Source organism: Triturus cristatus, chromosome 6 (genome assembly GCF_964204655.1).
Source record: "Triturus cristatus chromosome 6, aTriCri1.1, whole genome shotgun sequence".
In the NCBI taxonomy this organism is placed as follows: Eukaryota; Metazoa; Chordata; class Amphibia; order Caudata; family Salamandridae; genus Triturus; species Triturus cristatus.
Genome location: NC_140589.1, coordinates 1,781,572,849 through 1,781,590,831, shown reverse-complemented (window position 1 = coordinate 1,781,590,831; position 17,983 = coordinate 1,781,572,849). Strand labels below are relative to the sequence as shown.

Below are 17,983 nucleotides of genomic sequence, written 5' to 3'. Positions count from 1 at the left end.
CAAAGTGTTACCATGCACTGCATTTATCATGATGCATCGGGGCAAACTGAGTGCTGGAGTGTGAGGCAGTGTGCGCCCACCCCCCTCCTGTTTGAAAAGGCTCCCTTGAGCTGACTAGCTCTGGTTGATGCACCTGCGCCCATGGAGTGGTACTGAGACCTGAGAAGACTTTGGGCAGCATCTTCAGCACCCCCCAAAAAAAGTGTTGCTCTCTACTGAAGAAGGACAATTATCCTGAAACACGTGTCTAGAGATACACAGCACTGGCTGCACCAACAAGGGTGAAAAACGAAAGCCTGACACCGAACAAAGCGTTACCATGCACTGCATTTATCATGATGCATCGGGGCAAACTGAGTGCTGGAGTGTGAGGCAGTGTGCGCCCACCCCCCTCCTGTTTGAAAAGGCTCCCTTGAGCGGACGAGCTGACGAGCTCTGGTTGATGCACCTGCGCCCATGGAGTGGTACTGAGACCTGAGAAGACTTTGGGCAGCATCTTCAGCACCCCCCAAAAAAAGTGTTGCTCTCTACTGAAGAAGGACAATTATCCTGAAACACGTGTCTAGAGATACACAGCACTGGCTGCACCAACAAGGGTGAAAAACTAAAGCCGGACACCGAACAAAGTGTTACCATGCACTGCATTTATCATGATGCATCGGGGCAAACTGAGTGCTGGAGTGTGAGGCAGTGTGCGCCCACCCCCCTCCTGTTTGAAAAGGCTCCCTTGAGCTGACGAGCTGACGAGCTCTGGTTGATGCACCTGCGCCCATGGAGTGGTACTGAGACCTGAGAAGACTTTGGGCAGCATCTTCAGCACCCCCCCCAAAAAAAAAAAAAAAGTGTTGCTCTCTACTGAAGAAGGACAAATATCCTGAAACACGTGTCTAGAGATACACAGCACTGGCTGCACCAACAAGGGTGAAAAACTAAAGCCTGACACCGAACAAAGTGTTACCATGCACTGCATTTATCATGATGCATCGGGGCAAACTGAGTGCTGGAGTGTGAGGCAGTGTGCGCCCACCCACCTCCTATCAAATAAAATGTAAAAATTCTGCCCTTTAGTCTATAATACTCTATATTATTGTGGCCTTCATTTTACGTTACATTAGGCATTTTCATAAGAAATACCAAACTGCTAAAGTGTGACAACATTAACATTTATTTTGAAAAGGGCACAGAGGTGGCAGTGGAAAAATCGCAACTAGCATTTCTTTTTACATCAGACCTTTAAACATTTTTCCTCACATTCTTGTCACAAAATAACTGGCTATGTTCATAAAATGGCCTTAAAGTACGGACAAAACAACAACGAAGAGATGCATACCGAATCACTCAATGCACAGCATCTAAATGTAGCATACACATGAAATAACATTAATGACAAAATGAGTTGCTTACAAAAAGAAAATCACTCAGTGCAAATATCGCCATTTTGTTCAAGGAGAAAAAAGTAGCAAGGCCTCACTATGAGCCCAAGACATGCCTTATAACTTTAGAAAATGGACTCTTGCTTTTTGTCTGCTAGATTGGACTAAACAAACCACTTTCAAATGCAGAGATTGCCAGCAATCATATAGTGGTGTTGATGCATTTCCTGTGCTTGAAAGATCACTTATAGCACAGAGACAATCCACTTGTAGATCTGCGACAATAAGTACTTGTTTTACCAAATGAGAACAAAAATGTTACTCCAAGCGCGGAGCGAAAACACCACTTCTGTTTACAAGAAAACAGGCACACAAAGAGATGCAAAATAACTGAAGGGTGAGGCTTTGATGAAGACGACTCATTTGGGTTAGCACTAAGGCCTTGCTTGTCAGAATAAAGATTGTGTTATTCTTAGATGGACATTTCTAGCACAAAAGACAATATTCAGTCCATTCAGAAATCTATCAAAAACACTGTTTCCGGTTACATGGACAACCACATGTCCAGAAACGTCTCTGATAATTTGCAGGAAGAAATGCCATGAAATGTCATTACATTTTCTGATTTGTATCTAAGCCATCAAGACTTGTGTCGACTGACAAACACACCATGTTTTCCTTTGGCTAAAACAAAGTGCTTTGTACTATTTGGAAACCAGTGAACAAACACTCATTATATCCAAGTGTAATTAATTCTTCAATAAGGTTCACAGGTATAAGGGATAGGAGTGATGTGATTTAGGTTCAAGTTATGGGATAAGAGAACCATGTGACAAAAACCTGAACCTATTCTTCAGCTGCTCAGAGGCAAGACAACACACTATAGGAAAATCTATATTTGATGTCTCAGAGAAACCTTCAACAGGATAGGACAGATAAATAGGTAAATCAGGTGTAAAAGGTGAACAGATTGATCTGCTTAAGAGTGCTGAAATATGGATTATTTCAATTTAAGAGATAAGGTGACGGGCAAACTTCTTTAAGGTTTCTGCTTTCATAGTTAGAATAGGGATAAAGATGTAATAACTGTTACTTAGCACATACTTTACAATATGTGGTCATACATACAGCTTGAGCAGTGTGGTTATTAGTCAATGTTGAGCTGTTTTAGTGGAATAGAATTCTCGGACCATTAACAGACGTAAACCTGCTGGCCATGCCCTTTCTAATCAATTGTAATACATTAGAAGTCGCACCAGTAGTTGTGGCTATGTGGTTTATAACATGTAAATAAATTACAAGGCACAAAGTATCTTCTAATAAAAAAAAAATTCCAGCAGATCTAAATGCTTTTATACATAGACGTCTATCTTATCAATCTTAAAAGCTATTAAACAATATGCTATCTTGCAGGGAATATATTTCTGCAGTCCATACTTTCGACTGTGAGCTAACAGGTCAACATAGCCTGATTCCCCAGACATAACATAAAAGTCTCAACTTTTGGTAATGCATTTATTTTCACAGAGTCTTCATCTACTCGAAAGATTGAATTTTACTCATAATAACATGGAAATTATTATGCCTTTTGAAACTAAATATTACAAGGCTTGTCAAATTGTCATATTTGGGACCAGGATGCTTTAACAAATTAAAGTCAAGAATGGTTTTTACTGTGTAACGCAGGAGTCTGCTTGTTCTTCACTAAATAATTGGGGAGGAGGGGAGAATCTTACAAAATGAATGCTGGTACATGAATTCTTAGTCCTACTCCATTTCATTATATTTACCTCTATTTCATATAGTAAAAAGTTAATGTGTTACCTATTTTATAGACCACTATTCGCGTCTCAAACATTATGGCACACCCCTGAAGTAAAACGGTGCAGGTAAATAAAAATGTATTTCTAATTCTTCTATTTCTACACCTGGAGTATAGTGTAACCGCACCGCATCTGCCTATACATGACAAATTTGGAGTAGCCTGGTTTCACACTTTGAGTCCAAAAAAAATAGGCCTGAATGCTATTCTCAAGAGCACCATTTTACTGCATAGAATCATCAAAGTATATGCAGCAAAATGATGCAAAGATGGCTGCAGCTTAAACCTTAAGCACAACCTCTATTTACCTCATGGCATTGTTAACCTCTTGAGTGCCCATGACGAGCTGGTCTCGTCATGGGCCGCGGTAGCGCTGTGCCCATGACGAGACCAGCTCATCATAAACCCCGCCCGCTAATGCAACGGCCGGCACAGGGCGGGGAAAGGGGCGGGCACTCAAGGGGTTAAAAAAAATTATTTCCTGGCAGGGCATGGCTTTTGATCACTTCAAGCCAGAGGCATGATCTGCTGTTATGATATGAACGGTTACACAGCAACTTATGTGGGGTGTTTTGCTACATAAAAGGCAGATACCTTGTTCCTTTTTAACAGCAGATTTTTGAAACTCGAAGTAACAGTTTCAATTATATACTCATTTACCCACACAGGGCATCTCAGCCTCTGCTACAGTCTGCTGTTTCTACATGCACTGCAAAGGATACAATTATTTTTCGGGTTGGAAGAACACATGCAACATGTTACTTTTTTTTTAAACAGATAAAGGCTGATGTTCCTAGTTATCCCCCACCTTAAGTGGATGCCAACATCTAAAAAGGTATTGATACACTTTATACAAGGGATTTTTCTACAGTCAGCCTGACACAAGTTGTGGATGGATTGGTGGGATACAAATGTAGGCAGTACACCCTAGCTGTCAGTCTAAAATAAGCAAACAACATTATTTCTTTAAAGAGAAACATATGAACACTGAATTTATGCAATGTACAGCATGTTGCTGGTAATCCACGGCTGTCCTCATCTAAACCCTATTCTTCCTACATTATTCTACCTACAATAACATTTACTTACAATACATGTTTCCTCCTGGTAAAAGAAAAGCACAACCACATCAACAAACAGCAGCTCCTCTGTGTTAAAGAAAAATAAACTGTGGAAGTGAAATTTCTCCGTTTAGTAGGTTTGTGTTTGGGTATGTTTAATAATAGGCTACTGTAACACATTGTACCAAAAATGTTAATAAAAAAGATACAGTATAGAAAAACCAAACTAGCACAGAAAGAGACACAGTAGGGACAATAAATTCTCATGTTCTTGTAATTCCTAAAATACGCGACCACTGAGGCTGACACAGCAAACACACAATCATGCATGTCAAGGAAGTATGGGTGTGAAAAGCACCATAAAATATAATTTCACATAGAATATAGGTGTTTCCCTTAGTGCCAGGCATTTAATTGAGAAAAAATAACAATTTGATTGTAATTATTTTCCTGACACTATTCTTTACAAATTAAAAAAGTCATCTTTTATATCTACATTTTCAAGAGCACCCAGTGTCTCTCAAAATATCCAACAAGCTCCTGTTACATATTGTAAAACTTCTATACATATTTAAAAGTCACAGACTCATTCAAAAATATTTCTGTTAAAGTCTTTTTAAGCAAACAATGCTTCTTGTAGAATAATAATGACAACATATTTTATATACCATTTGACATTACAGTTTCCCCTTTCCGATCTTTGTGGATACCAAATGTTCCAATTACCCAATGTAATGGTACTCAGTGACCTGTCCTTGGAAGAATGAAAGTCTGAGTTGTGCAAGCACTCTCACACAAATGCATGCCTGACTCGCAGAGCGAGCTTGTGGGCTTGGAAGTAATAATATGCCTGTTTGTAGTCAACGAAGAATACATTTAGAATTATTGTAATACAACAAAGTGAAATGGAAATTACAACAAACTTTTGACTAGACTCTGACCCGGATAAAGACCAGGATTAAGCAGGGAGCTCAATAGATCCACCATTCCCAAATACCTTAAAATCATTTTGGTGTGGTTGTAGTCATATTTACAAAATGTTGATAGCAGAGGTTTGAAAATCTATGTAAAGCTCGGAGTAAAAGGATATTTTTTCGTGTCCATCCACGCATTACTTTAATACATCACTGTCAGTTGATTCAAAAAGAAAAATTGGAAATTGGTGCCGGAACGTTTCTTTTTGTACTTGAACCAAAATTAAGATTTGCTTAGAATTCTCAAGGATTCCAGTAGTACTCCTGGGAAGTTGTCACAGTTCCCTGGGCATACCTTTCAACGTTAATATTTACACTTTCAGAAATACAGCAAATGAGCATTTCAAAGTGAGTAATGCATTGGTTTATTCGTACTTTTCTGCTTTCTTCAAATGGCCCCTTCCTGAACTTCCTTCACCTAAATCCTCACCAATATTCTAGAGATATTTTCTCCATTTCACACAAATGGATTTATAATTACACTTGAGAAAAGTAATTCCGTATTCAGGATAGGAAATTACATACAAAAGGTATATGAAACCCACAAACATCCACGTTTGTGGATTTTCACCATCATCTGGGGATGTCCTCACCCTGAAATGACCACATGCTGCCCCATGAAATAATTTACCTACACATAGAAGTATTTCCAGTGCTTAATTTGTAAAGAAATAATTGACAGGGCAAAAGGGTTTGCTCGGAAGCCTGAGGCCGACACTATTGTATGTCAGCATGTCTAATACCAAGACTGTTCACTTCATGCCTTTTAATTTACTTCCCAGACACTCCCTGTCCATTTATTGCACTCTTGCAGATTCCTGCTTTCTCTCTTTCTCGTGAATTTTCAGTTTTTCTCTTCCTCCTTCTTTCCCCTTTCTAAGTTATTCCCTTTCTTTCTCTGGATGAAAGTCTGATAAGAAAAGAAAAGCGCTGGTCCCTGAAAATTACTGCTGATGGACCCCACCTGCTAACACCGGCTTAAATTAAGCACAGATTATTCACACAGATATAATGTAATTAATTGACAAACACATCTACTTGTGTACACCTAGGATTTGTAAATCATAATTTCAGATTTCACTCACAAATGAGATCATGTGCATACCTAAATCTCCTTAATGACTCTTACTAGAGGGCACCCACAAGCGAAGGCTATCCTACCATGAGGCAAGGTAAGGCAATAGACACCACATAGAGGTGCCGTCAGATTACTGCAAAAGGTCTGAAAAACCAAGTGTTTTTCCAGTGTTTACAAAGCACTTCAAGGGTAGGGTGACCAGGCGTCCCGGATTAAGACCATGTCCTGGTTTTTAGAGAGGCTCGGCTGAAAACGGTGGGAGGTATTTTTTTTATGTTTTGTAAAGCAGGGATAGTTAGCAGCTATTGTAAGAAAGCAATTTAATTAACAGGCATGCTACTGGCTTTAAAAACTGCATTTTATGTATGTTCTTACAGCCTACTCTGTAATTCTCTGCTAAGGTGCACAGTCGTTGTGTAAGCTGGGTTGAAGTAAAATTGTAGTCTATTTTTGGGAAATGTCCCGGTTTTTGGCTTTAAAATTCTTGTCACCCTATTCAAGGGGCAAGAAACTAATCTACAGCGCTGAAATCCTTACACAGTCTCTGCCTAAAGCTACAGTCAATAAGCAAGTCTTGCTTCAGTATGCATTGAACTTTTACATGCAACCAGATAATTCAAATGTCTAGCGCAATATGAAGATAAATCAAGTCAAAACAACAATTTTATTAAAAGTTTACTGAGAGCAGCTTTGGCCAAAGCAGGCTTGAGCAATATATTTTGTCTACTTGATTTCATTTACCTAAAATGCAAAGGACAATACGAATGTCTAGAGTACAGTGTTCAAGGTAACAATCTGTGGGAAGGAGAGCAACAAACAGAGAATCAAAGACCAATATAGGTATTTAAATGTATCCTGATGTAAGAGAAATTATGGTGTGGTCGCAGCTAATGTAGTTTAGAAGAAACTTTTCCAAACTTCTGATGTTTGTTCAATACAAAATGGGTCATTAACTGAATTATTTTGGCACTGCTTTGCTTTGGCTCTACAAGTTTCCAGATTGTCTGAAGAAACGTTGTCCCTGACCACTGATAAGCTAAAAAAATTGTACAGAGAAAGTCACACTGGTCTAAATCTCGTTTTCGCAAGTGTGAATCTTTCTAAACTTGAATGTCTTAGCAACTATATAAATGGAACTTTGCCTTTTTTCCATTCTTGTCTTCTTTATAATTCAAACTCTCCATGATTGTTATCTTTCATTGGACTTAACTTTCCAGATCAAATCTCGTTTTACTGTGCCTTTCAAAAATAGATTTATATAGATTCAAATAGATGAATTGTTCCAATAAGGACTGTATGGTCTCATACGCCAATCTATGGCACCACCCTAGAAATGTGTATCTGGGTAGCCCAACAAAAGGTATACCACTTGGAGGGTCTGAAATGGTACACTATGTTTGTGCTCATACCAAATACACATTTGAAAGCAACCCTTATAATTTAAAGTGGATGTACAAAAAGAAAATTCAGCAACATACTCTATACCCAAGGTCCCATTAGCTTTCATGCTGAAAAATGCTCATTTGCTAAGTCACAAGCATTTTGATAATGTACATAAGGTTCTAAGTAATATAGCATAAACTGGCATTTTGCAGATAGGCAACTTCCGCTTAAGTAAGATTCCACTAACCCAATAGTTAATGTTTAGGTGATGTAAAGACACACTGATCAAGGATACGCTGCCCATAAACACCCTGATCTGATAAGCAACATAATGTGGGCACAATGAACAAGGGCAAGAAGCCCATGGGCACAATGATCATTAGCAAAATGCAGATTGGAAAACCGAATGTGGGTAGGCTCTTCAATCAATGTACACTGGTATGATGTCTACACTACTACCAAAAAACACAGAACAGACGGATTTTAGTGTCAGTGCGCCTAGCAACCTGACAAACTCGATGCATCACACCTCAAGACTGGCTGAATATTTACACTCTTTTAGAAATCTTTTGAAAAAATAGTGATATTTCCCTAATGGATTATTTCCTCTAAATAGGGAATTTCCCTCAATTACTCATATTTCTAGCAACTGTCATGTGCTCCTAAGAGATAAGGATTATTTGTACCTAAGAGATGATAAAGATTAACCTAAATCTCTACACAAAATTATTTTTAAAGGCACTAGGCCAAAAGTGTAGCTTGATCCATGTAAGATTTAAGCATAACCACTTACTGTCCAAATGAATTGCATTTGCATTCACTTTCTTACGTGGGTTGCCTGGAACCTTGGCTTGGATCGAGCAATCTAAGACTTACTTTGCACACCCTTACATTAGGCAGTGATAAAATGCAGAGACACACACTGGCTAGAATGTTCTCCAGTGACAAGCATTAAATCGCCACCACTCTTCTAGTCATCTATAAGTAAGCCAACACACCCAAACATAATTTGAGCTTAAAATGCTACCCATTATGATATGTAAACATTGAAATGTTATTTACAGGTCAGTCAACAATTATGCCAGGCACTCATACTACTATGAACTATTTATTCATGGCAAGGGGTGCCTCTGTTTACAGATTAGTGCAAAAATGCACTCTTCACACATAGCTATACTATTGAATTGACGTGGTACTAAAAAAGATGCAATCGAACATGCTTGTTATAAACAGAGGTCACTACATGAGCTACTAAAATGGATCACTAGAGTCTCCGTGAGATCTCCGTGACAAAACTGTTGCCAGTTACAGGGCATTGGGACAGATCATGCTGGAACTTCAGATAACTCCTATCTCCAAAGGCGCTACATCATATACTGTTACTACAGGACAACAGTGCCTCCAATACTTCTGTTAATAGCTTAGACTTTGGAAGTATCCTGGGTAGCTAGTGGGTGACAAGAAAGAAGGAAAAATGAAGAGGGTTCAACCAGCTGCAATCTGGGCAAATTTGTCGACCATGACTTTTGTTATGAGCTGGACGTAAGAAACAAATCGGGTCACTACAATTAGAAGGATTAATTAACAAAAGAAATCTTTGCAACTGAAGAAAAAGCATTTAGCAGAGGGTTTACTGACACTGTATTATGGAATGTATATGTGAGCAATATAATATGTGGTTAGAAAGTGGCACAGACATGCCACAAATGCTGCCTTCGGTACTTAGAGATGACAGACATGGAAGCATACAATGTTACTCTGAAGAAGCGTCCATGCTCCAAGTGTAGAATAGCCAGACCAACTGACACTGCCATGGCTTGCCAATGGTCTACCTTATACTGTGAAATATATGGAGTTATATTTATAAAAGATAGGGTACATTTTTTGAAGATACATTGAAGACCTGGAAGAATTAATCAAGCTGTAAAATCTCTCTACATAATTATTAGGAAAAACAGCTCATGACTTGAAAAACTCAATTGCATGTTGCACAATTTATGATCCGTCAACCTTATTCTATCTGGTAACAAATTACCATTTCCACTATGTGCATAATAGCAGCTATTCACTTAAAAAACCATAGGTTTCACACATGTTATAGTTAGGTGGACATTTCACGCGTAAAAAACAAATGAAATTCCCCCGTTATAGTTAGTTCAGATAACTATAACTCGCGCGCCCGCAATCCACTACTCATGACGTCACATATTACATCACTCATGACATGGTCAGTGGCATCACTCATGACATCACTGATGACATCATCCTTGTGATAGAGTGGCGGTCGCGCGAGTTATAGTTATCTGAACTAACTATAACGGGGGAATTTCATTGGTTTTTTACGAGTGAAATGTCCACCTAACTATAACATGTGTGAAACCTATGGTTTTTTAAGTGAATTTGCAAGGTTTTTTAAATGCTAATTCCTAACTATAACGTGTGTGAAACCTATGTTTTTTTAAAGTGAATTTGTACGGTTTTTTAAATGCTAAGTTATGTATGTATTATATATTTTTTTTAAAGGTATTTCACCGTGCGCGCAGCGCGCGCGCACCACGCGATTTAAATTTAAAAAAAAAAAAAAAAAATGTTTTTTTCACCCTTCGGGGTCCTTCAGGGACCCCCTGACAAAGGCTAGGGGGTCAGGAACTCTCTACCATGCCCCCTTTTCACTTTCACCACCTCTCTTTTTCAGTGTCGCACCCAAAACAAACAAAATGGCGGACAACACTTCCTGATTTCGACCGATTCGAATGTTGACTGACATGTAACCACCAATCAGAATTACGCTCGCGCACAGCACCGTGTGCGCACGGTGCGCGCATATAGATATTGATGTACTTTTAACTGCAATTTTGTCAGGAACTACTGTACAGATTGACTCCATATATGCAAAAGGCACATGCCTGACCTGACGACTACCTCTCTGCCAAATTTCAAGTAATTCTGTTCAGCCGTTCGGGCTGTACCTTCGACTAAAGGTCCTATGGAAAATAACATGGGGAAAACGCGTTTTGGGACCCCCCCTTTTTTCTCGGCCCCCTCTTGACGAATCACCCTGAGACTTTCAGGGTAGGAGCTGAGCGGAGCGCCCCATTAGTTTTGAAAATGTTGCGAGGATTCATCAACCGGCGCCAAAGTTATTCAAAATAGAATTTTCAGATTTCCTATGGAAACACGGTCCTAACTATAACTATCTACTGGCGACCGCCAGTAGATAATATCATCAACTGGACCTAGCAAAGCAAAAACAGCTTCATAATCAATTTTCATTATTGCTATCTTATCACCATCATCTCTCATTTGGGAACACAGGATATAGTCTTCACCCCAAAGAATTGGGCATACGTGCATTGCATTCATAAGCCATAGGATAGTTTAGGCTGGTCACAATAATATGTTTTTCAACCCTCTGAAAAAGGTTAAAAGATGTTTTTTTATAACCACATAGGTCCACAACAGAGAAGTGGTGTGTCAATCTTAGATCTGTGATTATGTTGAGTTCAATAATCCTCTAAATCTGCAATGTCTAATGAATGGAATTCACACCTGGGACAATGCTGAACACTCTATGTAGGTGGGATATTAATTGCATGAATTAAGAAGATAATACACAAATGCATTCGGTCACCCATTCTGAGAATCCTTTGCAATCAATCTTTGCATAAATAGTGCAAGAAGTCAAAGGGACAGCTGCAAATCTCACAGTTGCTGGAATATAGAGAAACCATGGGATATCATTGCATAAAATCACAAGTTACCAGCGTAAAATATAATCTGCATTGCTCCAAGAAGAAGAAAAACATTTTGTGTAAATAATGTCATGTAACTCTGCCAACTTTACATCAATGTGGCATAATACGCGTGTCACATAATAGCTTTTCAGGCAAAGCTGGTTGATTTGATAGGTTTTCAGTCTTTAGTTCATCGTGGAGAATTATAAACTTTGTAAGGGTCTTCTTTCTCAGGATGTGCCTTCAGTCAATAGACACAAAGATCTGGGAACTTCATCTCATAAACAGGAATCGAATGGTGCTGAGGCTGGCCATAAGCTGCTGTGATAGTGCCGGATGGGCTTGGAGGTGGTCTGTAACAAAGAGAGCAAGGTGATATAAATGAAAAGCAAGGAATAAAACTGGAGGTTCCAACGGTCTGTACAGTCTGCATAGAACAGACCAACATTTATAATAATGAATCTTAATCTACCATATCATTTCAAATAATGGCATGTTGGAGGATGGATGAAGTGGGCTATCTGTTTACTTAAAAAAGTACTGTTTATGGAAAAGTCACTTACTTGTAACACTGGTTTTTCAATGTGGGTACCTGTACCGACTCATGTTACAATGTCCTTTTCATGACTCTACCACCTGTAGAAGTTGGGCATCCGGAGAGAAAGTTGGAAATAGTTGTGCTCATCAAGACTTAGGCTTCTTAGCACCAGTGAAGCCCACAAAGCCAGACCAGCTATTCTGTCCAAATGGGTGTGGTTGATGAAATAGGGATCGCATACACTTGGATCCAATCTATGTAACCTCGCCTCTGCTCTACTTGGGTGTTGACAGTGCTTAATTTGAAAACACAAAAGTATAAGTGACTGGGCCCTCATCAGGAGGCCACTGCAGCTTTTAGCACTGCCAATGACAGTATCAGCACAACAACAAACCATCACATTCCTACAAGTGTGACAGTTGAGATTATTCCAGGTGTTAGTAATTTTTAATGCATATTGAATTAATGAACAACTAATGTTGTGCTTATCTGCAAATTTGACAAACCGTGCCACCATATGGTAGACTGTTATAAGTGGTGGTGTTTACAATTAAGTGCTGGTGCCGAGCACTAGAAACCACCGGCTCAAATTAGGCACTCGGGATGGAAGAAATATTGAAGCACAACAGACTGGCCATACGGAAAACAGATATCCACATTGAAGCAAAACACATTGGCCAATTTTGAAAACAGATATCCCGACTGGTAAGAAGAATGGGCAAGTGCAGAGGAACAATTTATTCAGGAGGAAAACTGTGACAGGTGCACAAAGAGAGAGGATTTCATGTTTTTCAATGCTGCGAGCTGAAAATATTGTCTTAGGAATAGTCAAATTAGGCAACTACGCACTTGCTCAAATCGTGATCCCTCTGAGAAACAAAACTCTAGACTCAAATCCCACTGAAGAACAATGAATGGGAACGGATGAAACAAGTAAAAGAACCCTTTTAGAAAATGTGCCACTAGTGCCAATTTAAACAAGGACGACTGGTCAGGACACAAATGAAGGTGGACAGGGAAGCCAAATAGCCATTAACTGCCTCCATTGCTAGATCTTGCTGACCTTAAGACAGTGCAAATTGGAGGATATAGAAATGGCTGGATTTAAATGGATCTTGGCCTTCTGACGTACACCATTTAACTTTGCTCCAGAGACCCACGTAGGTGGATTTCGTTGAGGGTTTCCTGACCACCAAGATGACGTCTGCAACTTTATCAGGACCAAAGTTGGAACCAATCAATCTCCTCACATGTAGATGCAATGCTTGGGGTTTAGGGTAGAGGAACGGATTACTCTGCTGCAACATCACCTCCATCAATTTCAAGGAACAAGGGGTTTCTAAGTTGTTGTTTAGTTGTTCCTGACAAATAGCAGAAACTCTGTTTGGGTGGGGTCATGCTTCAGGTAAGTGCTGAATATGCAGATCTGGATAAGATGCATGCAGTATTTGAGGTGCTGGATTTCTGGGGCAGAAGACACTTTCAAATATAGTTGTGTGTCATTGGTATTATTAATGAATGTTCATGCTATCAGTGGGAATGATTCCAAGGGGCTATATGTAGAGGTGGCTGAGTGCCAACAAATTGGCATACATGATTCTCCATTCTTAATCTAGGGCAATCAGGATTGGCTGCAACCAATTTTTTTTGCCCCTGCCAGAGAATTTTTGAAGTGGAAATGGTGGAAAAATGTACAGTAGGCCCTGAGACCAACTGAACCTGAAAGTGTCCCTTGGGTAACCATTCAGAGGGAAGTGTATGCCACAAAAACTGAGAACACTTAGTGTCAAATATATCAATAAATCACCTGTGATAGTCTCAAGGCGCAAAATTGTAGGCACGGGGAGATTACGTGATTTCCCCAGAATCACAGGATGTTGATCCGACGCAGAGACTCAAACCTGGTTCTCCCACCTCCGAAGTTGGAAGCTCAGGCCGTTATGTCACATCCTCTCCCCAGGCCATGGGAACCAGATTCACCTATGGACATCCCAATTTGGATAAAATCACCTACATCACATTTGAGGGTGCGGCTATAACTCGAGGCTTTCCAATGGAAGGTGGCTGGGAGCATCTGCTCTCATGTCAAGTGATGGGAACCTGCAAGATGAACTGCAGCTGGAAAATTCCCTGTTGCTGTCAAACTGTTAGTAGTGAATCAACTCGCAACACAAGAGTCCACAACCTCACACTGCCCCATTTTTTAATATATATGGATGAGGGTAGTTTTGTCCAATAGAATCTGAATTGTGCTCTCTGAGGTAGAGGCGAGAAATGCCTTAATGGCAAGGAGGACCACTAGCTACTCCAGCACACTGAAGGGTGGTTGTTGCTCTGTCGAGGACCCACGGACTTGCGCTGTGATGTGTCACCGCAGCACAGTGAAGAGGCCTCCGTAACCATGGGAGCCTGTGTCTTTGAAGGTCTGAAAGCACAAACCACCAAATTATAAGGGTCCATCCACCAGTGTAGTAACGTTTTTCTAAAATGTACAACCGTGGAAAATGGGCAATGTAGAGTATACAATTTTTTGCAATTGTTGTTGTTTTAATGATGAATAGAGTTGTCACAGACAAATTAATTAGCTTACAGTTTTAACACATTTTCTGAGTTGTTTGGTACTAGGAAGTGTGCATAGTGAATGGCCCTTCCATCATGGACCCAAGTATCACATTCAAGGATTTCCGCTGGAAGTTCTGTTGAAGACGTGTTCGTTTTATGAACCTTTGCCTAAATTATTTTCAATTTGTGCTGATTATCTCTAGAGAGCAGTTGCTGCGAAAGTAGGTGGAAGACTTCTCTAACCTTACGAAATTGGTTAGAACTAAATAATTAAGTAGTTATTAACTGTTATGTTGCTGCTTCTGATTTTATCAAATGCAACTCTAACCATGATCATACCATGCTGAGTTTGCAGAATCTATTAATAAGAATTGGATTTGTGTATGAACGTTCTTGGGTATTAGAAATTGTGTGCTCATTCTATTTTACTAAGGGCACATTCTGGCTGTTGTGGTCTTATTGCTGGGTTCATTTTGTGAGACTGTGTCCTCCTGCTTTCAACTTCTCCTCATGGGAAAGTGAGATGTATTTAGTCAGTGAATCAATTGGAGGATTCAGACTTGAACTGAGTGTCTTCCTTGATGCTCAGGCCACTGCGGTTGCAGACACAATTGGAAGGCCCCCATCCACCATCCATGGGGCGACAACAACAGGATTCATATGAAGCCATCACGCCAAAACGTAATACCTGCAGAACCAAGAGTTGTGTCTGAATAAGAAATCTCAAAATCATTTCCCCAATAGCCACCGTCCCAAAAAAACTTTCATACGGGTCGTCTTCATTACCACATCTTGAAGGTCAACGTTTGTGTTGAAGTGAGGCTAGACTGTTGGGCCTAGCTAGTCAAGCTGAAGTTGTGCGTGCGAATCATTATGTTTGGATTCTGTTCCTCAAGTAGCTTTGGAGACTCCCCCTTCAATGGCCAGGCATCCAAGTATGCAAATACAAGGACCCCAGACCATCAAAGTGAAGAAACGACCACACCGAGCACTTCTGTGAAATTGTGCGGTGCTATCATCAGCTCGATCGTAAAAAAACATGAATTGATAGTGCTGGGATATCACTGTCAACCTCTGGTAAAGTTAAGTGGGGAGCATACTGGAGATCCAGTACACCAACCAATATCCTGCATTCGGGGCCACTAAGAGTTGGCTCAGGGTTAGCATGTTCATACTGTCCTGCTGAATGAACAAGTTCAGAAGATGGAACTCGAGGATGGGTCTCACAACTTTGTTTTTCTTTGGCACCAAGAGGTAAAGGGAGAAGAATGATATACCCTTTCTTCCAAAGACTCCACATCTATGGTCTATTTGTTCAGCAGGACATTGGCATTAGCCTCCAAAATTGAGACCTGTGCTGGACAGCACTTCCTGGTAGAAAGAGAGTGGTCTGAGCGGAGGGGCAGGGTGTATAGGACATAACTTGTGGATGAACAAAATGACCCAACATTCTATCATAACATTCTTCCAATTGGTGTAAAAATTGGAGACCCCCCTTCCCCGAAATATAGCGATGGAAAATATATACTTCTACACTGCATGTGTTTACAACGCATACGATTACAGCGCGGTCGTTACAACGACCGCGTTCTTACATCGCAGTACCATTACTACGCAAGTCCTTACAACGACTTGCTGTAGGGTGTGCCGGATGTTGGAATAGTATAATTTAGTATTCCAACTCCAGCGTGTGCAACAGTGGGGAAGGTGTTGGAATAGTAAATTATACTATTCCTCATCTTAGAGCGCCCCCTACAGCAAATCGTTGTAACGACTTGCGCAGTAATGGTACTGTGATGTAACAACGCAGTCGTTTGTAATGGCCGCGTTGTAATCGCATGCGGTGTTACGCATGCGATGTAATGGCTGTTTCCCAGCGATGGAAGGGGAGAGTCAGATAGGTCAAATTAGCAGAGTAAGCAGAGGATGGTGAAGACTGGATCTGCTGCTGCTGATGGGCGACAATTATTCGGGTGTCTAAATCAGCTAAAAGGTTTGTCTCAGAAAAGACTGCTTTGCAATGGAGGAGGTGGCTCTCTCACTGAAAGTCTTGTCCAACTATGAGGAAGAATCCAGCATTGGGAAATAGTGTTAAGACTTGGGAGTGGGACAATTTCTTCAAGGAAGAATAGGACTTCTCCTTGCTACGGCACTTTTTTGTTTTTTGGAAAGATCTTTTGACATACAGTTGCTAGCCAGTAACCTTACTTGAAGGAGATTGCTTTGGCAAATCCCAGTGAGCACTGGCCAGTGATAGTTTGGCAATCCTGTCCCTGGAGGCTTTTGGGTGCATCAAGGCACAGGTCTCAAAGGCAGTGTCATGTTTCGAAACCAAACTCTACAACCGTAAAGATGAATAATTAAAAATCAATAAAATAATTAAAAATGAAATACTTCACATGTAGATGTCATATGGGTCCGGCAAGGACATCATCTTGAAGCATCTGCAACAGGGTTTAAATTCTGAGACTTTGGAGGAATCATTTGACCATGCTGAGGTCAAAAGCTGACAAATTTCATCAGTGGGGCAACGCTAGAGTTACGGTGGTGCAGAAAAAAGGGAACTGACACTAGCATGCTGGTTAGCACCATATATAGTCACATGTTGATCTTTGTCCTCCACAATACATTACTAAGAATAGGCCCTGAGTTTGGCTCACATGTTATGTTATGAATTTTATAAAGCGCACAGCTGCCCCAGCAAAGGGGCGTTCCAGCGCTAAGATGCAACTGTCATAGGCAGACCGGGGGACGCACAGAGGAACCAATTATGTAGGGAAAAGATAGGTTTTTATGGCTTTACAGAATAGCGCGTGGTTTTGGAGACTCCTAATACTCCCAGGGAAGGAGTTTCAAAGCTTCGGAGCGAGAGCACCAAAGAAGCACCCTCCTGCCCGTACTCTTAACTCGGGGGACGACCGCCGGGTGCTGACCAGTAGAGCGCAGCTGGCGGGTAGGTATGCAGGGCGTAAGGAGATTAGCTAGAATATCGGGAGATTGAAGATTCATGATTCTATAGGTGATACAGAGAGTTTTGAACTGGATACGTTTCGCCACCGGGAAGCCAATGTAGTCTGCGGATAGAGTCGGTGGTAAAGCAGGTTCTCGGCAAGCTGAGAAGCGTCCAGACCACAGCATTTTGCACCCTTTGAAGGTGAAGTATCTCTGCTCTATTTGCTCCTATATATAGGGAGCTAGCATAATCCAGCCTGGATAGTATCATGGCCTTGATAATCACCTGCCGGATGGTCTGATCCAAAAATCCCAACAATGGTTTAAGACCATGTAGGAGCCCAAAGCAGACCCCGGCTACCTCTTTTGTTCGAGCCTGAAAAGTAAGGGCAGTATCCACCCATACTCCAAGATTCTTGATTGTCTGATTTGGGGCAGGCGGGCGGCCAAGTGTGGATGGCCACCAATGTTCACTCCACAAATGGGTATCTTTACACACCAACAAG

General features: G+C 40.7%; 1 protein-coding gene across 5 annotated transcripts in view; it reads right to left on the bottom strand.

Moving 5' to 3' along the window:
* Positions 1–1,142: 1,142 nt before the first annotated feature.
* EFR3B (EFR3 homolog B) overlaps positions 1,143–17,983 on the bottom strand; it is a 1,026,989-nt gene continuing 1,010,148 nt past the window's right edge. For 4 of the 5 annotated variants that reach the window (XM_085613091.1, XM_085613090.1, XM_085613093.1 and 1 more), the window contains one exon: positions 6,954–11,778. In XM_085613091.1, coding sequence (XP_085469217.1) covers positions 11,673–11,778 — 106 coding nt within the window. In that variant the 3' untranslated portion in view covers positions 6,954–11,672. Of the gene's footprint in view, positions 3,547–6,953; positions 11,779–17,983 lie in introns of those variants that run through there. The other variant, XR_014963209.1, reaches the window with a different exon arrangement.